The sequence below is a fragment of the Aspergillus karnatakaensis genome, assembly GCF_047715665.1.
Source record: "Aspergillus karnatakaensis strain CBS 102800 unplaced genomic scaffold BJY04scaffold_93, whole genome shotgun sequence".
In the NCBI taxonomy this organism is placed as follows: Eukaryota; Fungi; Ascomycota; class Eurotiomycetes; order Eurotiales; family Aspergillaceae; genus Aspergillus; species Aspergillus karnatakaensis.
Window position 1 is genome coordinate 1 of NW_027395805.1, and position 22,713 is coordinate 22,713.

The 22,713-nt window shown below is 52.7% G+C and overlaps 9 protein-coding genes across 9 annotated transcripts; 6 read left to right on the top strand and 3 right to left on the bottom strand.

The window, feature by feature from the left end:
* Positions 1-2,744: 2,744 nt before the first annotated feature.
* On the bottom strand, positions 2,745-4,330 carry BJY04DRAFT_224512 (uncharacterized protein; the record flags this gene model as incomplete). The annotated part of the gene is made up of 7 exons (XM_073717991.1): positions 2,745-3,180; positions 3,252-3,278; positions 3,335-3,403; positions 3,452-3,569; positions 3,615-3,767; positions 3,825-4,059; positions 4,112-4,330. 7 exons carry the CDS (start codon positions 4,328-4,330, stop codon positions 2,745-2,747), a joined length of 1,257 nt encoding a protein of 418 aa, XP_073564722.1.
* A 2,543-nt stretch (positions 4,331-6,873) lies between these two features.
* On the top strand, positions 6,874-8,396 carry BJY04DRAFT_202910 (tyrosinase family protein). The gene is made up of 4 exons (XM_073713279.1): positions 6,874-7,185; positions 7,236-7,398; positions 7,445-7,710; positions 7,759-8,396. The coding sequence occupies exons 1-4, from the start codon at positions 6,995-6,997 to the stop codon at positions 8,291-8,293; spliced, it is 1,155 nt and encodes a 384-aa protein (XP_073564723.1). The 5' UTR covers positions 6,874-6,994; the 3' UTR covers positions 8,294-8,396.
* A 1,670-nt stretch (positions 8,397-10,066) lies between these two features.
* Positions 10,067-10,917, top strand: BJY04DRAFT_233155 (cutinase family protein; the record flags this gene model as incomplete). Its single annotated transcript, XM_073719901.1, has 4 exons — positions 10,067-10,142; positions 10,214-10,305; positions 10,375-10,589; positions 10,656-10,917. 4 exons carry the CDS (start codon positions 10,067-10,069, stop codon positions 10,915-10,917), a joined length of 645 nt encoding a protein of 214 aa, XP_073564724.1.
* Positions 10,918-11,862: 945 nt separating this feature from the next.
* On the top strand, positions 11,863-14,698 carry BJY04DRAFT_233158 (uncharacterized protein). The gene is made up of 3 exons (XM_073719902.1): positions 11,863-12,025; positions 12,077-13,212; positions 13,259-14,698. Exons 1-3 carry the CDS (start codon positions 11,895-11,897, stop codon positions 14,440-14,442), a joined length of 2,451 nt encoding a protein of 816 aa, XP_073564725.1. The 5' UTR covers positions 11,863-11,894; the 3' UTR covers positions 14,443-14,698.
* On the bottom strand, positions 14,464-15,345 carry BJY04DRAFT_211675 (oxygenase MpaB family protein; the record flags this gene model as incomplete). Its single annotated transcript, XM_073714443.1, has 1 exon — positions 14,464-15,345. One exon carries the CDS (start codon positions 15,343-15,345, stop codon positions 14,464-14,466), a length of 882 nt encoding a protein of 293 aa, XP_073564726.1.
* Positions 15,346-16,161: 816 nt separating this feature from the next.
* On the top strand, positions 16,162-18,021 carry BJY04DRAFT_224517 (uncharacterized protein; the record flags this gene model as incomplete). Its single annotated transcript, XM_073717992.1, has 1 exon — positions 16,162-18,021. One exon carries the CDS (start codon positions 16,162-16,164, stop codon positions 18,019-18,021), a length of 1,860 nt encoding a protein of 619 aa, XP_073564727.1.
* Positions 18,022-18,221: 200 nt separating this feature from the next.
* BJY04DRAFT_224518 (alpha/beta hydrolase) lies at positions 18,222-19,197 on the bottom strand (the record flags this gene model as incomplete). Its single annotated transcript, XM_073717993.1, has 2 exons — positions 18,222-18,467; positions 18,520-19,197. The coding sequence occupies 2 exons, from the start codon at positions 19,195-19,197 to the stop codon at positions 18,222-18,224; spliced, it is 924 nt and encodes a 307-aa protein (XP_073564728.1).
* Positions 19,198-19,247: 50 nt separating this feature from the next.
* On the top strand, positions 19,248-20,556 carry BJY04DRAFT_233165 (M24 family metallopeptidase; the record flags this gene model as incomplete). The annotated part of the gene is made up of 2 exons (XM_073719903.1): positions 19,248-19,277; positions 19,885-20,556. The coding sequence occupies 2 exons, from the start codon at positions 19,248-19,250 to the stop codon at positions 20,554-20,556; spliced, it is 702 nt and encodes a 233-aa protein (XP_073564729.1).
* A 615-nt stretch (positions 20,557-21,171) lies between these two features.
* BJY04DRAFT_224520 (uncharacterized protein) lies at positions 21,172-21,720 on the top strand (the record flags this gene model as incomplete). The annotated part of the gene is made up of 2 exons (XM_073717994.1): positions 21,172-21,262; positions 21,314-21,720. The coding sequence occupies 2 exons, from the start codon at positions 21,172-21,174 to the stop codon at positions 21,718-21,720; spliced, it is 498 nt and encodes a 165-aa protein (XP_073564730.1).
* Between the last annotated feature and the right edge of the window lie 993 nt (positions 21,721-22,713).

Here is a 22,713-nt window from a genome sequence, read left to right on the forward strand (position 1 = left end):
CCCTGCCGTGAGAAGCGCTGGATACTTCTTCTATCGTGCCAAGAACGCTGCTGGAGGAGGCAAGTCGCACTTTCAGAGTCCCCCTGGCCTGCAGGTTGAGGACTGATCCTTCGTTGTAACTCCTGTAGTGCGCTTTTGGTCAGCCTGATCGTCGACAAGTTCTCCCAGTATGCTGCTGGCTTGGCGGATTGGCTTTTGGTGTGCCGTCGATGACTCTGACGGGGAGGCATATGGAGGGAAGGAAGGACATGACAAGGGAAAATGTTGGAGGGAGATGGAGGAAATGGGAATGAAGCAAGCTCCATATACGTTCGTTTCGACAAAGAGGTCTCTCTAGCGATCGACAAAGAGAGACGAGAATCCACGGACCGGTTGCTCATGTAGTCAGTGAGGGGTCTCTTTGTAGTCCTTCTACGCAGGGCAACACCAGGTAGTCTTCTTTGTTTATGGGAAGGTAGAGCCTCATTCATCTCTTGGGCAGCGATCGTTTCGAGCTGGCGTCGGTCTGTCCTGTCAGAGAGATCCAGCTCTGCTCACCTCCACGATTGTTTGTGCTGCCAAGTAAAGACCAGGCATGCCGTTACAGGACCGGCTTCACTAATTGTCATCATTCCAGGTGTAATCTCAGAGATCGATAGTCGACGTTCTAGTTCGACCGATGTGTGTACACTGTAACTTCTATTTTCGGGCTTGCAGTGGCCTCCGGTCTCCGGGTTAGCGTTGATTTTGGGAAGAAGGTTCTGTAACAATCTAATCCTGCAATGGCTTTGAAGAAAGAGGCTTCTACAAAAGAGTCTGCTCTGGCAAGATATATTCCCTGCAGCCACAGTGACGTCTGAAATGAATCCTCTAGCAAGAACGAACAAAGTAAACTTAAAGTAAACGACCACCTGCAGTCCTGCACTCATCCTACCTCCCCGTCTCATCCATTCGTAGGTTCTGTACACCTAAATCCGATCCTCAACCGTCCTCCGCGGCCGATTCCCCATCCCCAACGATGACCATATCCGGACTGTCAGTCACCGTGCAACAGCCTCCAAACCAGCAGAGCCTCCATGCTGCACACTGTCGTACAATGTACAGAGTACTCACTACCGTTATCGGCTCTGCCACGAACTCGGAACCTGTTCCTGCCTGCAGAGTACGATCCAACACCCAGTCTGCCTGCGCAATTATCGCGATAAGTGTTCCGGCTCTGACCTTCTCCTTCCAGCAAGTGTCTCGCAGATCCCCAACTTAGACACCGATCAACGGCGAAGCAATTCCTTCAGCTCCATAGGTATCTTAAGATTCTCCCCGGCGAAGCTGGACGGGAAGTCGACCCGCGATCATCGCCCATCGCGACGCAGATGCCAGATGGCGATGCAGATTCAGATTCGAATCCGCACATCATCTCCCGCGTGTCTGAGATCCAACCCCCCCAAGTGGAGCTCTTACGAGAGAGAGCGAAGACGTGATTTCCAGCAGCTGCGTAGCGTTAGCCTAAACGAGGAGGGCCTAACGGCCAAGACACCAAGGATCAGCCTTACTCTGAACAGGATTAGCCCTGGAGACCGGAAGACCCATCCGGTAGGGATCGTCAGGAAGCCTCGGTATCTTGAGAAGATGGAGTTTCCTGGTGTCATCCTGGGGCAGCGACTCCGTTGTTGAAACGGCATTCTGGGTCTTCCCCACCTGCACTTTATCTATCAGATGGGCTGATGTCTGACAGTGACAGTATCGCAACAGTTCAACAGACTGCTCCTGGCACCTGCGCATATCCGCTTAGCTAACTATCTATTATCGCTGACTGCACGCCTCCCGCCAGGCGTCCAGGGGTCAATATAACCGAACAGCAAGATAAATTAAAGCGAGACCCCTAGACTCCATTGAGAAGGACCCTAAGGACTAGCCCGGCCGAAAATATACGGGACGGAGTCCACGCCACAATGGAGACCTTTTCCGTGCGCGCTAGAGACTAGAGTACTCTTGCTCTCGAGAGTCTCCACTCACAAAGGTGTCACCACTTTTCGATGGAGACTGCTCACTGAGCAATATGGAAGCTCAGCTCAGGTAATAGAGCATGGCAGAACGCCATATACGAGGTGTAATATCAGAGATCGATAGTCGATGTCAGGTTCGACCGATGGCCGGCCGAGATACGGTCAGGGTTGCAGTCAGCGATAGTGGCAGGAGAAAATATATTGCTGTAGACCCTAGCCTAATAAACTAGCAGGCAGACGGTGAGTTTCTATTCCAGGTCCTCGTGTTGGTGTTGGCTTTTGAAGAAACTCACCATCCCACGGTCTTGGTTCTGGGACATGCAATATGCATCCTGCAATATGTAATCCTGGTGCCCTTTCTTCAGCTGTTCTTGGCAATGGCTGTGAAGAAAGGTAGTCAAACTTCAAAGTCTATCCAAAGTTTAGCGAATATTGTCTGGCTAATATTCAGAAGGTTATGTGGCGTCTATACGAACACAGCTAGCAAGAACGACCAATGTAACTCGAGAAATGCATGACTCGTCTATATCATTATCTGTACAGGTTAACGAAACATCCTTCTAACACCCTGTTCCGGGGTATCCGATCCATATCCAGTATCAACATCCACAGTAGCCAAACCAAACGCAAAGACGAGGGTCGAAGAGGAAGAAATGAGATAAACGCAAAGAAATACTGCCTAGCCAGACATAAGGAAAGTAAACCACCACCCGTAGGTTCTGTATACCCAGCCACAACATCACCACACATATAGAAAGAAACCTAAATCCGATCCTCAACCGTCCTCCGCGGCCCAATCCCCATGCCCCCAGCCCCAAGATCCGCACTATCCTCACTATGCACCGTAACCTCCGTCGTCTGCACAATCCGCGTATTCATATTCATATGTCCCTGCTTGCGGCTATTCGCCGCCAGATCCTCCTCCGAACCAGCATCACTCCCACTTAGACTCGGATGGTTGGCGTGGATCTGCACGCGGTATTTATCCTCCTCGTTATCGACTCGAGACCGATGCATCGATGCGAGTGCGTGGCTGTTCGCGCCGTAGTGGCTGTTTCCGCCGTAGTATTCGCCGTTGGTGCGTTTTCGGGTCCGTGAGGCGTAGCCGGCGAGAGAGCGGGTGCTGCCGATGATGGATTTCACGAGGGGTTTGATTGTTGGAAAGCAGGCGGCTATGATGCCGACGTTGAATTCGACGCTTTGAGGAGGAAAAATGGGGGTTAGAGGAGGAGAGAGAGTGGAGAGTTTGGGAGAATGTAGGGGGCTTACGAGTTCCAGATGTGGTAGTCCGCGTCGCTGGGTTGTTATTAGTACTGGGCGTTTGATAGTGTAGGATTGTGTATTGGACGTACCGGTACATCTCGGGCTCTTCGAAGACGCTGGCTTGGTAGACGGCTTTGACGATTGCTGCGGCACAGGCGCTGGGATTGTTAGCTTGTGTGTGGATATGCTGGATTGCAAAGGCGTACAAGAAACCAAGACCCAGAATGCCCATCAGCGAAGCCTTTGTTCGCCGGTTGACCTGGATGTCGTAGAACATGTACACAGGCAGCAGAGCGTAGATGAAGTCGGTGATGATGTTGATAGCTGGAAAGATCAGTATTTATCACACCAGAACGCCATGGCACCTACAGCTATTGAACCTGGCAATAGCCAAGTACGTGTTATTCGAATAACACTTTGTCCCCGGATCGGACCTGAGTGTAAAGTCCCAGGCCGCCTTAATGGGGATACATTGCAGAATCAGGGTCAAGATGGAAGCAAGCGTAAACAGAGCCAAGAAGACTGTCCGATGTTAGCAGTGTCGATCTCTCTCAACTGGAGACGCGGGAGGGGACGGACTCAGCGATCCTAGAATAAACGGCCGGAGGAACTTCTTCTGGTTCGTGAATCTTAGCAGGAAGAAGCCGATCGAGACCTTGACGAGACTAATGCCTAGCACGATGATGATCGCGTGCGCCCAGAACCATCTTGCGATCGGGACGAAGTTATTCTCTGCAAAGACGGTGGCCATATACTGGCCGAGGCCGTGGTGCGTCTCGCCCACGAAGCAGGCGAGGACAGCGCCGGAGAGGAGCTGCGATTATGAGACTTGCTGCGCGTAGATGGCTCGCGAGAGGTAAACGTACCATTGCAACTACCATGATGCCATCTTCGACGTAGAATCGGCGGAGGACGAACAGCCGGACATAGCATCTGAGTATCACCAGAAGACCAGCAATGCCTGTTAGCGTCCCGACGATTGCAAGAATTCGAGGGGCATTCGTTGAGTGATCGAGGGGAGCATTGTTCATGTCACCAGCTGCCTGCCGTGTTAACAGCGGTTGGGAGATGTCTGTCGTCGCCATTATGGCCGCATGAGTGGGAAACGCCAGGAACCAAAAATCGGAAACCAGCAGAAGGGGTCCAAGAGGGGTATATTAGAGATTGATTTAGGTTCTCCTTAGAGCGTTCCCTGGAACATGGTCACTAGTGAAGGGGCGTATATTGTACAGTCCGGAATAGAGTCAGACCGTGGACGAGACTATCTTCCGGGGAGATCAAGTTTATCGGCGTTCGTGAGAGTTTAGAAAGATTCTGGGGCTATTCCAGAAGGGATCAAAGGTCGAATCTGGCCCTGATGCAATGTTGCAAAGTCTATCCCCTTGTATCAGTCAAATTGGGGCTACGATTGGTGCGACGGCTGAAGGATTATCCCACATGGCACCCTGGACGCTTCGAGAATGGATGGTTTCTGGAATTAAGTTTGCAGAGAGCAGCCATGAGAGGATAGTGACTTTCCATCACACGCAGGCTGACGAGACTCCTCGTGTTGGATAAAGGGATGGCCTTCGGGGACATCCCAATGAGTTACGGCCACACGGCGCTCCGAGGAACGATGCGCATTGAGCAGCCATCGCGCACGGAATGTGCACTGGACTACTGGATCCCTGCAGTATGTGAAACGAAGCCTGCAAGGGATAACCAGCCGTTCTAGGTAGGAGATATGCAGGCTTAAAGCCACGCACGAGGCATGGGTTTGGCCGACGGCACGGGAGACGAATGCATCGTGCGGCGCCAGCCAGATCCAGGTCCACGATCGTGGCAAAGCCAAGGCTACTAATTGTCATTATTTGCCATCTCGGAGCTGCAGAGTGCAGGGATGTTGATGCCCAGCCAGCCTGCTGCTGGTAATGCGACCGAGGGGCCATCCAACTGTTGTACCCAGCTTGGAGGGGGATTTGCGAGCGAGCACAACGAAATGATGTACGATCTGAGAGATGGGCAGATTTACGGATGGTCGATGGAGACTGTTGATCCGGATATTTTCCGGTCCATGATCGTAGGTAGTCAAGACTTTGGCCTTGCTTGTCAAGGCGCGAGAGTGTACTGAGATGGAGTCCAGACCACAATAATAATGGCATTGTCGTCTCAACATCACGGGGCGAGTGTTAGATTGCCATTTCATATCTGAGCCGTGTCCAGGACTAACTATCTCTCGGTGCTCCTGCCATTCTCAGCAGGTTGTTAACTTGTTGGCCTCGCATTCAGAGTGAAACCATCTGGGGCCAAAAAGACGCACCAGCTCCGCCGGTCAAACCTTCTTTCGACGCTACTCCACAAGGCTTACGGGCGAATTTCCGTAGCGGCCTAGCCTTGTTCTCTGTTCTGTGCAGTGTGGGCATTTAGCCGTGGGGGCAGATTTGCGCTGGAGCAGCGGGAGAAGCACGTCCTTGCATTTCACGCTCGATCGCCGTGGGATTGCCTCCAACTGATCGGCAATCGAGGCCCATGGATTTATGGAATCAGGCAAGATCATGATTCTGAAGGCGACCGTGGAGGGTGCGTCGGAGTTTTCCAACGCGACTTCCTCCTCTTCTTCACCGCTACCTCGCGCAGGAATCTCATTAAAGCCACAATCTTGTCTTTAATAATCTGCCCAGGGGTTGAGTATCGCATCCGCTGACTGACCAACTACAAAGTCCGCTGCAAGCCGGGCTGGAACTTTGGGAGAGTGGTCGGATGGGCCGGCTCGTGGAGACCAAGACGCCAGGATGCGACCCTCTGTGGGCTGGCCACACACTAACCAGGAATCGGGCGGAGCAACGCGATCAGAGATTAACTCACTATATCGAACCCTGTCAATCACGGCTTGCCCGTCTTTCGTTATTCACCAAGGTGGCTTAGCTCGCGGTCCTCATTCTCCCATTCCCCATCGCAGGCTCCCACTCTAACAGAGTTTTCACCATGGAGAAGCTGCGTCGGAATATCTCGCTCATGCCCTAGTTACAGGGGTGCTCAGTTAGTGAGTGGTATAAGTATCGGCTCTTGAGCCAGTGCAAGCGAGTCAAGAGACTTTAGAACTGGAGGCCGGATACTCCCATAGACGGAGACTGCTTTGGCCGGCTCTCCACCTCCATTGAGTTAAGCGAGCTGATACGGGGCTTTAGCCTGTCCCGGAGATTATTCGCGGGCTCTTTGCTCTGGAATTCATTGGAAGCAGACCTTGGTACTTGGAAGTTGGAGCTCCCCGACAACTGAGTCGGACTGACTAGCTAGCCCTCATGCCCCGCCTCTATCAGCATCAGCACCGCTGCACGCATGCACCTTGACTGCGGCATTTGCCTGAATGCAATTGCCCTCTCCACCCCGAGCAACTAGCAGCTGCACCGTTCCTTGCGCTACTGTAGACGAAGGCTTCTAGAGTCAGCAACCATTCGCTGTGTCGCCTTCAGCGAGCTCATGGCGAAGTCTAATAATGAAAACCACGTTCGACAAGACTACTAGTTCCGCCGCCACCAGCATGGCAAGATGCATGCTTTCAACGGGCCTCGTGGTTCGGGGAAAACAATTCACCTGTCCCCTGAATGGCCATTGTAGCTGTCTAGCCTCGTAGAGCCAACAGTATAAGTACAACGGCCGCGACGATCCCTGCTCTCTTTTCCCACCCACACCACCCTCGGCATCTTCCCTTCTTTCCTTTCTTCTTCCTTACCTCTCTTTAATTCCCTCCCTTAGAGGTGTATCTCCCAATGCGTTTCTCATTCACTGCCGTGGTGGCAGCGTTGGCTGCCATCCCCTCCGCGACAGCCATCTTCGACATCGATGAATGGGACATCCAAGCTGGAAAGGCTCTGGTGAACCAGGTGCTTTACCAATTCACAAAGCCCCGTTACACCGAGAGCCGGTGTTCCCCTCTCAACGCGGCGGTCCGTCGCGAATGGTTTGTCTCACCAGTGCGCCGGTGTTTGCAATTGCTAACGGTCGCGCCAGGGGAGCCCTCTCCAAGCGTGAGCGCAAGGAGTACATCAACGCTGTCCAGTGTCTGATTGACAGCCCGTCCAAGATTGACCCCGAGTTCGCCCCCGGCGCTCGTACCCGATTCGACGACTTCGTGGCCGTCCACATCAACCAAACCTTCTGGATCCACACTACTGTAGGTTCCCCGCGGTCGCGATGGAGTCCTCTTACTGACAGCTCAGGGTAACTTCCTGACATGGCATCGGTACTTCACCTGGGCCTACGAGCAGGCCCTCCGCAACGAGTGCGGCTACAAGGGCTACCAGCCCTACTGGTCGTGGCCCAAGTACGCCGACGACCCCGTCAACTCTCCTATCTTCGATGGCTCCGACTACAGCATGTCCGGCGACGGCTCCTACATCCCCCACGACGGTCCCGAAGCCGGCACCGGTATCATCCTGAAGCCCGGTAACGGTGGAGGCTGCGTGACCTCCGGACCCTTCAAGGAGTAAGTCCAGCGCGCAACATCAACTCAAACCTCACTAACAATTCCAAGCTTCCAAGTCAACCTCGGCCCCCTCCTCGTCTCCCTGCATGTCCCCGGCCTCGAGCCCCAGAACGGCACCGGCCTCGAATACAACCCGCGCTGCCTCCGCCGCGACATCAACCCCGACGCCGCCTCCTGGACCACAATCGACCACGTCACCCAGCTCTTCGACTACAAGGACATCGACTCCTTCCAGAACCGCCTGCAGGGCGACTTCCCCAACGGATACCTCGGCATCCACTCCGGCGGCCACTACACCATCTCCGGTGACCCAGCGGGTGACCTGTTCGCCTCCCCCGGCGACCCAGTCTTCTACCTGCACCACGCAGCCATCGACCGTGTCTTCTGGACGTGGCAGAACCTGGACCCCAAGGAGCGCACGTTCCAGGTTGAGGGCCCGACTGTTCTTCCTGGACTGGGTATTCCAAACACCGCCAACACCACGATCGATGACTATGTCTACTTTGATGTCCTTGCCGAGGACCGCACAATCCGGGAGCTGCTCGATACGACCGGTGGGCCGTTCTGCTATGTTTACCTGTAGATAATATCTGTTAGCTAGCATTTTTCGCATGATCGGGCGCCTCCGATTGATCAGGATTTCTTTTAGACTAATATTATTATTAATGGGCATCAATGCCGGGAAGAATTATTTTCGCTCTGAATCAGGATGGTAAAGAGAGAAGAGGAGCGATCACCCATAGAATGTCTGCAACCTCAAGTTCCTCGTCCATGCGAGTATCTGTCGGTCGCTGGACGCGCACTTTGCAAGGCTCATTGGTTAATGGCGCTAGGAACTAAAATAGTTTAGGGAGATGTTTTCTCGGCCATCAATAGAGGCTGTCGGGGCATGTTGAGTTGGAAAGTACTCAATATCTTATACCCACCGCGGGGAACATGCTCATGCTCTCTATCTGACCTGGCGGCGGATTGTTTGTAGACTTTCGACGGTGTTTGAGGCAGGATAGCGAAATTCGCAAATAGTAAGGGGTCGGGCGGTGTTTCGCAGATATCAGCATGTCAGGTATATATACCCCGGTTATCTGTGCCAGATCCTAGTGGTGCGCGGATTTTAATATACATAACCCAACTATTTGGTAGGCTTTGAGTAGGAAGAGTCAAAAAATCTTCGTTGTTGACTTCTCTGAAGAGTTCTGGATATCAAGTGAGGTAAGGGTACGAGGCCGATATATATAGTTAGCTAGTTTCAACATAGCCGATACAAATCGTAGTCCACCGAGAATCGCCTCCATTACCACGAGGCCGCATGGAAGGATGTCACATTGAATATAGTAATTCATCGATAGAATCTGAAGTTCATGCTCTCAAGAATCTCAAAGGCCATTGCAACACCAGCACCCAACTGGTGGAAGCTCGCGACAGTTTCCAAATCAGAGGTAGCGGCGTGCTATGCACCCTCATCGTACGCGCGTAGATCCGGTTGGATCTTACAAGTTGGCTATGTTCTTAACCATCCTACAGATTTACCGGCACTTGTCCGCCAAAGGAGCGCTCTCTCCGGCGTCTCCCCCGCATTGTCCTATCGCATCTGGCCAGCAACACGCATGCATGCATATCTAGTTAAAGTATATTCCTCTCGCACTTGCCCTGACTCAGACCTGAAACATCAACTGCCGAGCCCTTGCACGGCAGTTGTAAATGCGGGGAATCCAGCGCGCTGATGCATCCCCTCCACACTCCATTGTGCTGCCCTGCACCTGCGCCTAACCTCCGTACACTCCAATCTGCACCCCGCATCCTTCGCCCCCAGAATACACTATCCCTTACTCCATCCACCCCGGCACTTACACACACCTCGGCGACTCCACACGCCAGAACCCCAACGGACATAATATAAATAAATGAACTTCTCCTCGCCAAGTCCTGCAGGGCATGCAATGCAACGCCTGCCGCCACGCGAGTGGAGGGTTTTCACGCCTTGAATGCGGACCGAGACCGAGGATGGCGCTTTTGTGAGGAAACATTAGCTGCAAAGAGGCATGTGGTTCCGGTTTACTTTCTTGAAGATATCACGCGGGATGGGTTCCATGAGGCTAGGTGGTGGGTTGGATGAGTGGTATACCGAGGGAGTTGAGTGTTTGCGCAGTGTGTTTAGATGGGTATGAGCGACGTGGCGATGAAGTACCGAGATGGATTAATGTAGGCTATCACAACTGCCGGGGTCTGAAGAAAGTCTATACAGATGGCAAGGTATAAAGATGAGCACACCACCCAGATGAATCTGAGGAGCAGAAGCAGAAGCAGAAGAAGCAGCCCAAGACCGCAGAAATCCTTGTTCCAACAAGCATCCATCAAAATGAAGTTTCAACTTGCCATTCCTCTCCTCGCGGCCCTGGCCGCCGCAAGCCCGGTTGCACTCGAGGAGCGTCAGAGTATGCTCCCTACACCTCATTCACTTACCAGGTCACCCTGTATGATATAGAAACTGATGCAAAACCACCAGTCGCACCCATCGGCGAAAACGAGCTCCGCAGCGGCAGCTGCCACGACATCACCTTCATCTTCGCCCGCGCCTCGACTGAGCCTGGATACCTTGTAAGTTCCGCATAACCACAAACCGCAATCCAGCCCCTTACACCACGTCAAATACTGATGGTTGAAAAGGGCATCTCGACCGGCCCCGCCGTGTGCGACGGCCTCAAACTCCGCCGTCCTCTCCAAGTCGCATGCCAGGGCGTAGCCCCGGCATACACAGCAAGCCTAGCAGGAAACTTCCTCCCGCAAGGCTCGACTACAGAGGCCATCAATGAGGCAAAGCAGCTTTTCCAGCTTGCTGCGAGCAAGTGTCCTAACACGAAAATTGTTGCGGGTGGATATAGGTTCGTTGCATTTGGTTATTCCACTGCTTCCGGTATGTATGAGTACTGATAGACAACGTACAACAGTCAAGGAACAGCCGTCATGCACGCCGCCATCTCGACTCTCTCGTCTGCGATCCAGAACCAGATCAAGGGTGTGGTCCTGTTCGGCGACACGCGCAACGACCAGGATAACGGGCGCATTCCCAACTTCCCGACCGATAAGACGAAGATCTATTGCGCTTTGGGCGATCTTGTCTGTGAGGGCACGCTGATCATCACCGCGGCGCACTTCACTTATTTGGCGGATGTGCCTGATGCGATCAGCTTCTTGCTGGCGAGGGTTTAGATGCGGCCAGTTCCGCGTACTGGCCAGCAATGGTTAAGTCATGCTCTGATGAGAAGAGTAGGGGATCATATGTTTGAGGGGGGTGAGCTTGGTCAAGGGACAATGAAAAGAGTGGTATGCTGGAGTCTCTCGGTGGACACGGATAGTTAGGGCATGCTTATGTTGGTATGAGATTGTGCAATGGATGATAAACGATGGGGTATCTGCTCAGTGTGCATGTAGTGGTGGCTCTATTTCGCAAGCTGTAGAGAAGTGTAGTGCGTATATCCTGGGCAGGGGTAATGAATAATCATGACTTGGGTCGTTCGTTCATGGGATTAACTGTGTGCTTTCTACAAAGCATCAGCTTTTATCCAAGACCTGATAGCCCAACATATGGACAATCAATGGAGTGGAAAAGTGTAACTGAGTCCGCGGAATCAGGCCTGGTACCTGAATACCAAGAGTAGCACATCATGGCGCGCCCTTCAAGCCCTCAGCCCGAGAATACTGAGTTACCGGACATTGAGGAAAGAACCAACCTACGACACGCGATGCTGAAACTCCAAGTGCCCTGTGCCTGCCTGAGTGCCTGTCATTAACGATCAACGATTGCACACACCATGAGCCTCAAAGCCGAGAAACCCGTCAACTCGAGGCTGAAGTCGAATACGAGGCCTACAGAAGCGAGATGTTAGCACCCAATGAGTGCGTCTATGCAAACCCACTAGGCATAAAATTAGATGTTTTGAGGAGGCAGCAATCTCCTTTTCAAAGAAAGTAGCCAAACAAGAGTGACCACTGTCCTTAGCTTCACGCCGGCGCAAAGTGACCTCGTATTCAGGCGCAGTGATCCAATAGTCTTCCCACAACGGGGTCTGAGCAAACTGCCTGTGGGGCGGGGAGGGGATTTAAGAGATCAAAGGAAAGATCTTGTCTCCTCAAGAAGTGGGCGTTGCTCCTTTTCACAGAGTCAGTGCTCTCGTTGTGAATTCGCGATGGAGTTGACTGTCGCAGAAGTCTCCGGCCTCATCGCGGCGGGCGTGTTTGTCCTGCAGATATTGATCCCGCTTGCGATACCGTGGGCGTTGATTGCTTTTCTCTCACAGGAGAACTCGGTGATCACATGGTAAGTCCGCAATTCCTTGAGTCTTTGAGCTTGATTTGACCCCCGAGCTAGGACTGTTCTCGGGCGCTTCCTACATTCGTCGCTATGGCCCACGATCCTCAGCTCAAGCACCGCAGAGACAGCCGGTGTACCATGGCGGATTTATCTCACCTCCTGGGCACAAACAGTATTGCTGTTTGTTATTTCCGTCGCTTCGATCTGCTCGCCGTTAGGACTGTATACGTCTATCGAACCCGCCGGCTCAGCAACGAACAGGGCATTTCAATATGTCGCCGATAACTCGGCATTCGGGTACGGAACGCCCTTGCGAGGACCGGGGCAATTTACACGCTTCTGTGGTCTTAATGCTCCGTGTCCCGGGACGACGATCAACAAGACCTGTGAGCGACAGGGGTTAGCGGAGGTCTGCAACAATACCGTCTACGAAAGTCGAATTCCGGATGATTTGATGAGGTTGTTCAACGATGGAGTAGCGGGGTTTAGTCCCACGGTGTCGAGCATATTCGATATCCAGTATCGCATGTACAGGAACTCAACTGCCCCGAATAGTCTTCTGCCGTGGTACACCAAACCGGATTACCGGACCATGTCGGTGCAGATTCTCGAGGAGAAGGTGAAATTGGTAGAAGGGCTGATTACGGATTTCGAAAACGGGGGAATTGGATTCCGTAACCACACGGCTCCAGGGGAATTTGCGAAGTATGGAACGACCTGGAAGGAGGACATCCTGTTCATCGAGCCGAAGACGCAGTGTGTGCCGCTGAATCTGAGTATTGGGGTGGTGACGCCGCCATGGAACTTCAACGGGCGCTTTTTGGATAATGTGTCTCTTGTCGACGAGGGGGGATTTTCGAATCTGGCGCGTATACCACCGGAGTTTCCAGAGTCGGTCATCAATGGCCAGGAGTTTGACCTGAAAGATCGAGCGTTCAAAGCTGCGTGGTTAAACAACTACTACACCATGTTGTTCCTTAACGTGACAGACCCGCTTAACGAGGATATCGGCAGGGTGGATTCAACCGAAGGTCAAAAGTTTGAGCTCGGAGATGGGGCGAGCAATAACTTCACCATTGCATTTTCTGGAATCCAAACAAACATCAACTACGGCGCGTACCTCCACCTCACCACGAGCAGGAATCGGACGTATAACCCACATAATGTGACGGCTTTGTTATTTGGGACTGCCTGTAAGACCCCTAGCTTTGGGTTACGTTCTGATAATAACATGAATAGCAACGGCGTGCGGCGGTACGACTAGCCAGAGTGCGTCAAACATCAACAGCTCTCTGATTGCGTGCGGGTTGGTCTTAGGAGCCGCGACACGAACCGACGGTGGAGACAACAGGATCCTCGACCCGGACACACCGTGGACAATCCCAATGTACTCTTGTGCTACTGTGATGAAGGCCGTGGTAAAGACAGCGGAGCTGCAATATAACGGTACAGGACTCGCAGCACTGGAGGTTCGCTCCCTCAGGCCTAAGGAGTACGCAAATGCAGAAAGCGTACCAGTATGGGGCGTGGAAGAGTTGGGTGACCACAGTATTGACGTCGCTCCGCCCATGTGGGGGATTATCGGGCCCAATGGCACACACTCGGGCCTTGTTGGAGAGTACAATATCAGCATGATCACATCAGAAAGCCTCTACCTCCCGGGGTACATGGACCAGAACTACCCCCTACTTCGTGGTCTCAACGCCGTTCCATTAGGAATCGGGCAGAATTTGCCTGGAGTCGAGTTCTACAACCAAGCCCTGATGACAGCATACACCATCGGCGCTGCTGGATTCAACCACGAGGCAGACTATTCCGGTGGCGACAGCCTAGCACTGTATACCAAGTGGCAGAACCTGTCACAAAACGCCGACAGTGCTGCGTCAATCATCAACTTGGTCTGGACAGACATCGCAACCAATGCAGTGGTCGGAACAAAGGGTTGGGGGTTGAATGATGCTGCATCCAGTCTTGGAATATTATCTGCACCTAATGACCCTGTTGCATCTAGTGTACAAGTCCCCGTCACCATGTATGGCAGCCACATCCGCTACCGCATCCCGTTTGCTGTTCCTGCATTCGTCACGCTCGGTGCTACTACCGGTCTTCTGGCCCTACTCATCATTCTTCTGATCATGAAACGCACCGGGATTAAACGGTTACGTCTGTTCCTCGAGTCCACAACCGTTGGACGAATAATCTCACCCTTAATCCAATCCGAGATAGCCGCAACCGACACACCTGAGCCCTGGATAAAGACCATCGGCCCACGCAGGGTAACAATCACCAGCGACGCAATCGCCGTGGACTCCCTGGCCCTTGAAACCCGAGCTCTCCTGAACGACCCTCCACCAACAATCCCAGAGAAAGCAGCAACCCCAGAAATAACCGAGCAATCTATAACACCAAAGCAACAAGACTAGATAGTCAATATCATCCAACCTTCATTTAGTCCCCCAATGCCCGGTCTCCTTAATCTTCTCCACCGCAGCCTTCAAATCCCGCATATACTCCCTATGCCTCCTGCTCCTAACCCCCTCAGGCAAGAAAGGATAAACGGCCTTCACCCAGCTGACAAAGGCCACATACGCCGCCTGGCTTCCCAAACCCGGCGCAAGATGATACTCCCTCGCCAACCGATCCGGCAACCAATTCATCGTAACGAGTCTAGCAACCGGCAAACTCGCCGCCATATGCATCGGCAGGTTCTTCGGATACAACAGATCCTGCGCGAGGGAACGCGCCATATCCGTGACTTCCAGCGTAGCGATATTGTAATCCCAGTAGCGCCAAAACTCCTCAATCGTCTTCGGCCACATGCGACTTTCCATCCTCAGACTCGTCCCGAAGACCTCACACTCCTCCAGCAAAGCTTGCATCTCATCTTGACTCATCGGTCCGAAAAACGTCTCTTTGACTTTCACGATAGAAACGAGCAACGTCGCGGCTGTCCATTTATGTAACTCCGGGTCGTCGGCTGTATAATCGTCCCCTTTCACTCTGGCATGGTATTTATGGATCACGCCGAAGATGGCTTTCTTTTCGTCGGGCGTGCCGCAGACGGCGACGTTCAGGAAGCGCGCTGTGTTGCGCAGGCGCTGCGGGATGCGAGTGGCAAAGGAGGAGTGCAGGAAACTGCCTTTTGCGAGGGATGGGTGGGCGAATTGGGCGAGGATGGCGTATTGCCCGCCGAGGAGGTAGATGTCTTGGTTGACGACGGAGGTTAGGAGGGGGAGGTGGGTTGGCTGGCTGGGTTGGGATTTCGAGTCGGGTTCGATGACGGTGGAGGGGAATGTGGGACCGAGGAAAGGTTTTGTGTCGCTCATGTTGGGCTCTGGGTATTGTTTTGCTATAGCTAATGACCGATGAGTTGGTGGAGGAGTTATTCTGAATCCCACGAGGGGAGCTTTGCTTTTTACATGATTGTATCGTGGTATATGCGTGAGAGCCGCACGGACCGAGGCGCCTGTCAGATGATCGACGCTCTTAACGAAATGCAAATGATTTGAATGGTGGTTCTTGAAGTGTTGGAGGCGGCCAAGAGACGACTCAGAGGGGACGATTCATTCACACGTGAGCCCCCTCTATATAGCGATCACATGCAATGAATCCCACGTAAGTACCTGACTACTTGAAGCTGTTCTAAATTGAATATATAGGATTTTGTTGGGGCAAGTCCCCTCAATCACTGTCTCAAACCATGTCTTGCTGTGCTCAGCGGATAAAGCAGGCAGCCGGATGGGAGGCAGAAGGGACCTAGGTAGAGTGACTTGCAGGAAGTTCCCAGCACACTACGCAATTTCTTCATTAGAAAACGTAAATGCTGGCTATTGAAATACTACCCACCAGCACGGCGATATAGCTCCGGAACCTTGAGCATGAACTTACCGTCGCGGGAAAAAAAACATAGTCCATTGCCCTAGCTACCATGGGTGCTGCAGTAGGTACTGGTTTGGCTTAGTTATACTTGTTGCAAGACACCGAGGACATCAGCATGCTTTTAAAATACCTTTGCGATGACAAGCGAAGAGCTGCAGACTGTGGCTGTGCACCAATTGCATCAGAATTCCTGATGCGGGGTAGAGTGCTTCTTATCCACCCCGTTCGAAGGTATTTTGGATCTATCCTTGAGGCTAATCACCATGACTAGCCTATTCGAAGCATTACCGGCTGAAATACTATCCTCAGTAGCTGAGATTCTCGCGTCAGAGCACCACCCAACACTACAAGCCTTGTCCCTAGTAAACAGGCACTGCTGTACCATCGCGAACCTCTATCGGTTTCGGAACATCCACTATATTATCTCCGGTGGGGACAGAGGTCTCGTTGATATCCGGCATTGGGAAGACGTTCTTGCGAAAATCAACGGGTTCCATACCGTTCGGTGTCTCAGCGTTGAGGGCGAAGGTCCGTCCTCACAGTGCAACGGTCTACTCCCACAGAGCGAGACAAGCCTTAGTAGTCACAGCAATTGGACGGATGTTGGGGGTCGTCACCATGATATTCTTGTTCCACAGATTGTACCGGACGGCATCAACCTAGGCGCGGATCGAAGCATTGCAGAGCCCGCTCACCTGGACGCCTGGGTGCCATTGTCGATCTTCCTCCGCAGGCTTCAAGGGTTAAAGGACCTGTTTTGGCTGAATCGGTCTCAGTTTCCACCCTGCCTTTTGGACGTACTGCACCAGACTCTACCACGCTGTCGCCTACATGTTAGCGGCTTCAGGTTTGATAGTATTGATTCTCGATCACGTGGGACCTCAATGGTGAATGCTCACGAGTCTGCTCTTGCAACATCTCCATCACTGGCTAGTGTTGTATGCGCACTGCCGGGAACGTTGGATAACCCAGCGCATCATGAGGCAGACATTATGCAGATGGCAGCAGGGGCTGCCCCAAACCTATCAGAAATACATATCCAGCATCGTCAACCTACTCGCCACGTAGGTGGCCAGCCAGTGCGAGACCCGGTTTTCTTTCCTGGCTATACCAAGACAGCATCGAGGATTCGATCCTTGGGCCTCGATGACCCCGATTCCACAGACATAGCATGCTGGGACCAGCATATTCGTTTCGCGAACCTGGAAGTGCTGAGCATAGAAACGAACTCCGATTTCACGGTTCTCTCAACCGTAGCGGAGTACAGCTTTGCCAACCTTCAATCACTCACTTTACACTTGAGCACCCCACTCGACACGGATGGCCTCGCCGCCAAAGTCGCTCGCTTGGACCACGACGCCAGCATGCTCCTCTCTCGTCTCCCTCCCCTCAAGCGCCTTTTCCTAAATTGCCACTACACGAACGAGAGTGTGATCACAGCCCTCGAATGTCACGGCGGAACCCTAAAGGAGCTAGGAATCATACTGCTCGACAATAACGGCCGGTGTCCAGCTCACGTTATACTAGAGCTTATCAACAGAATACGGTCCCGCTGTCGCACGCTCAGGATTCTGGAGATACGCATCCCACGAACCATGGGCGACGCATCGGAAGTCAGCATCTATCGCGCTCTCGGGAAGCTTTCGCACCTCGCACACCTCACACTGGAATTAGACTGCTCGAAGGCCTGGCCCCTCGGACCTGTATCAATGTGGCCGCCCATTAGGGCCTCTGAGCGATGGACCGACGCCCAGGAAGCACTCATCAATGTCGCGGTAGACGAGGCGCTTGTGCGGGCAATAATGACCCTCGTTGGACCGCGCGACTCGATGCTGCAGACTCTGAAAATCCAAACAGTCCTCGGCCATATGCCGCCAGACTTGGAGGTCGTGGCCGAACTAATGCAGAGTACATGGGATGGATTTCGGTCTCTCTCCGGGACTTCTGTGCGCTGCGCAGACGGGCGGAATAAACGGCGTGCACTGGATGATGAGAGAGAAGACAATCCTAATGGTTGGTTTGATAGTATGTGTGAGTACGTAGAGCCGTTCCGGGCTTTGTGGCCGGCCAAGGGAGGGAGTTGGGTGGATGACTGGCATAGTTTTCCATTGCAGGTTGATTGATCGCTGGAGGGCTAGAGCGGATAAGCAGAGGCGGGATACAGAGTGAAGGTTGGTGTGTTACGTTGATACAATGGCAACCACGTTGCCAATTATCAGCCTGTAAACGTTTTGATTATTTGCTAGATGGACTGGACCCGCTGTCAGAAAATATACAAAGAAAGCACGCCAACAGGCACATAGTCATTTTCATGCCCTAGCCCTCAACTCGTGCTTCGCAACAACCTCCCTAGCCATTCAATCCGCGTCCTCCTGGCTCGCCGACTAACCTCCACCTCGGGCGCATAAGTATCAAATCCATGCCACGCCCCCGGCCAAACATGCAGCTCCGTCTGAACACCAGAAGCCCAGAGCTTCCGCGCAAAGTTGATTGCCTGGTCACGGAAGCCATCTACCTCGCCAACATCGATATACGTCGGCGGCGGACCCCCGCAGATCTTCGACTGTTGCTGTTCCCGGAACAGTGAACATACTCCTTGCTCTGCGATCAGAACCAAGGACGTAATTCAAAGCAACGGCGTTATCCTCCTTCGTCCACGGCGGGATATCGCCGAACTGGTGCAAGGGAAAGGCAGAATTGTCGTCTTCGAGCCAGGGGTAGAAGAGTAAGTTTGCGAAGACCGAGGGGCCGAAGCGATGCTTAGAGAGGAGGGATACGCCGACGGAGAGATTCCCGCCTGCGGAGCCGCCACCTAGAATAATCTTGTTGGCATCGACTCCCAGGTCCTCGGAATGTTCAGCCACCCACAGCAGCGTCGCGTATCCGTCCTCCACCTGCGCAGGCTGCGGGTGTTCAGGCGCAGGGCGGAATTCCGGCGATATAACCACGAGGTCCAGCTCCTCTATAATGCCGAAGATGGCATTCAGTGCGTGGAAGCGCGTGCAAATTATGAAGCCCCCGCCGTGGAAGTGAATGAGGGGAGCCCGCGGGGTTGTCTTGTTCGGATCACTCTTCTTGAAGCGCAGGATCACGGCTTTTATAGGTCCGTTGGGGGTTGGGATTTTGATTTCGGTGTGCGAGATGCGGTCTTCGTAGCCTTCGCTGACGATCTCCCAGGTTATGTTTGCGCGTGCGCGACGGGCAGCGAGGCCTTCCGGGGTGGCGATGCTGGCGCGGTTGATCAGTTTTGAGTGCCACGGGGCGAGGTCCGGGTCGAGTGATGGGCGGAGCAGGGGCATAGTGGCTGTATTCGGCACAGTGGTAAGGTCTAGAATTTATAGTGGTAATAATGGCAACTACTGCAATGGTTGCCTTGAAGGTAAGTGAAGGGGATAGAAGGGTTTTAAGTGCTTCAACACACACCGGAAATCTCGATGGGACCCTCATGTATATCTGATCATTGTACAACACCCACTGTTCAGCTGCTCTAGACTACTGGACTAGATGTCGTATTCTGGATGCTGATGAGGGTATGAACCTAAGTAGGCAAGAGAAGCAAACCATACGTATGACTGGTCGTGCTTATGGTGAGCCCATTGATTTGGCTCGTACCACGCCCTTCGAGTGTCATTGGATCTGTAATCATCTCGTACGCCATATGAGAACAAAAAGGCCTTCCTTTGTAAGCGGTTTAAGATGTGCATCATGCCTTCTGGGGCTGCGGTACCGTGCCTCAAAAGGTAAGATGTCTGCTGTAGGTGGAGGGAAGCCGCGGGCGAGCGGGGGATGATCGGGTGCTATTTTAGCTGCATCTATGGCGGCATCTGTTGGAGATTTGACGAGTAAGCAGTGTCTGGACTGCCAATAACCGAGCAATAGGATCTCGAACATATGTAAGCATTAAATCTGCTGGAGCAATCCTTCCCTCCGACTAAAAACCCACGACTGTCAACTAACTACTGAATCATGACACCCCCCACCCCAAGGACGCCGAACGCGCCAGCTCCCTCCGCTCAGCGCAAAACAAGGCCATCACACTCTTCGAAGCCATCGAGCCTCTCATCCGCCCTGGAATCAGCGAAAAGGATCTAAACGCGCAAATCTACGACTTGGGCGCCCAGCACGGCGTCCGCACCCACTGGCACAAACGCCTTGTCCGGAGCGGACCAAACACACTCCGTCCCTTTGCTGATAACCCACCCGACCGGATAATCGAAGCAGACGACATCCTGGTTGTTGACCTGGGCCCGGTGTTCGAAGCCTACGAGGCCGACTTCGGCCGTACCTATGTCCTTGGTAATGATCCGCATCAGCTAAAACTACGCGACGCACTAGAGCCAATGTGGCATAAAGTCAAGGCGCGCTTTCTTGCGAACCCGGATATCACGGGAGAGCAGCTGTATGAAATTGCAGTCGAGGAGGCTAAGAGGGACGGGTGGGTGTTTGGGGCGGATCTTGCCGGGCATCTTGTTGGACAGTTCCCGCATGAGCGCATTCCAAATGATAAGATCGGGCTTTATGTGAAGAGGGGGAATCAGGAGAAGATGGATTCAATTGGGAAGGATGGGCTGAGGCGGCATTGGATCTTGGAGATTCATCTGCATGATGCTGAGAGGGGGTACGGCGGGTTTTATGAGCAGCTACTGACAGTTGATTAGTCTCGTCTTTTGTCGCTGCTCTCACGTATTCATTGCTTGTGCGCATGCTATTACGCGTCAGTCCTTACCATGCTGTCGTTGAGAGCATGAATCCCATCAATTGAGCAGCGCTTGGCACGGGGCTTGACGACGGTATATAGATCCGAAGTCTTCTGTATGTGACTCATATTATTTCCTGGAGCGTCCCACTACATACTCCGTAGACAATGGATGTAGTCCACAGTCATGGAAGGCAGAAAGCAAAAGGTCCAATAACAACAGACTGCGCCTGTGCTCAGGGTCCAGCCCCACGCCAACATCTAGGCAGCCAAAGCGCGCCTAGTTGCGTACTCCGATTGGCCAGACATTGATCTAAATACTAAGCTAGCCTTCAAAGAGTTAAAGTGTGTTTATGCGGGGGCCGGGGGGCTCTTTTTCCTCCTTTTCCTCTTTCATCTTTTGAACACCTACCAGCTGCCAGGATTATAAAATACCTTTGCCGGCCGTCTCAGGACCTCTATCTACTGTCTCAATGATCTTTGGAGAGATAGTCTAGAGAAATCAAGGTAAAACACCCCAAGCAACCTCCCAGCACGCTTCGCCGGACTTTGATGGCGTAACACAGGATCAGCCAACATGCGTTCGCTTGCAGCCTCACAGCATTACATTACTTCCCGAAGCGCCGATAATGATGGCGCCTTTCATCCCAAGAACTATGATGATGCTGGTGCGCATACTATATCCGTACATTCTGTCTCCTCTGAGCTAACACATATAGACGACCGACCAAGACTCAACCGCTCAGGCAGACCTCGCATGTCGCCGCTCTTCATCTTCATCATCGTTTTAGCCGGTGTGATCTTTGTCAGCTTGATTGTGATCACCTTTCTGTGTGTTCGGCGCCGGCGCAAGAGAAAGAGGGCGATGACGATTGCTGCTGTGCCGGGTGGGACTACATCTGCATCTGGGGCTGTGGCTACGACTGCTGGAAGCAAGCGACCGGAAGATATCAATCTGGAGGAGCATTTTTCGCGGCCTGTAGAATGGTCTAGGGGAGCAACGGGGGTGGCAGAGGCCAACGGGGGAGTGGAAGGTGGACCAAGCAGGGCCGGAGATAGTACGCTGATGCCGATGGAATTCTTCGCACCTGGTCCTGGAAGTGACAGGGTAAAAGCAGCACAATAGCCTAGGTATGAGCTTTTGGGACATACAGAAGCCAACCAGGCACTCATTCTCGTATTAGAACCATTGCTAAAACCTTCACATTGCCCTCCAATCTCTTGATACCTGTCTGAAGCCCAAGACTAATTCCAACTTCATTTCCAAAAATGGCGTGCAATTATAGTTTTTATTTTTAGCTGCAACGCATTACCTGCTACTATATAATACCTTTAATGTTAAAAGCTAAAATATTAGTCCTATAAAACTTCCATGCTTTGCTTTACTTATAACAGATAAAGACTTGGAAAGTTATAGTAATAATAAGGAGAGAAAGAGATATATAACTATACATGAAAATAAAGGAAAGAAAAGCACAACAACAGGATTACAGCTGAAAGGCTCCCTCAGTGCATTTCTGACAAGCATGATGCTTCCCATGTTTGCCTTCTACACCCTTTTTTTTTCATTAGCGGAGAACTGTCAGATGGTCCCTCCATATTATGCACCGTTGATGAATCAATTATCCATTGGGTTAGGAACATTATCCTCGAGTTTTGCACCATCCCCTTTGCCAATACCCGTCTGGTCCGTGGGGCCGGGTACCTTCTCATCGTACTTTGCCTCATTTCCATCACCAATTCCATTCCCAGTTGCAGGCGGTACCGAATCTCCGAGTCCCGCACTATCACCATTCCCAATTCCATGTTCAGCAGCAGGCTTCGGCACAACCTCGTCGAGATTTGCGCCGTTCCCATTCGCGATTCCCTGCCCGGTTGCAAGGGGTACAGTGTCCTGGAAAACGGCCGCATTGCCTTTGGCGATTCCTCCCGCGTCAAGACTGCCCCCCTCTCCCCCTCCCTGTGTGGGTTCTGGCTTTGGTTTGGCCCCCGGTACTTTCGAGGTTTCTGAATCCGGCTTGGCACACTTTGAGCAGCAAGAACTGCCGGCGGGGCCTTGTTTTCCATCAGCGCCGGCAGGACCTTGTTTTCCATCAGCGCCGGCAGGACCTTGTTTTCC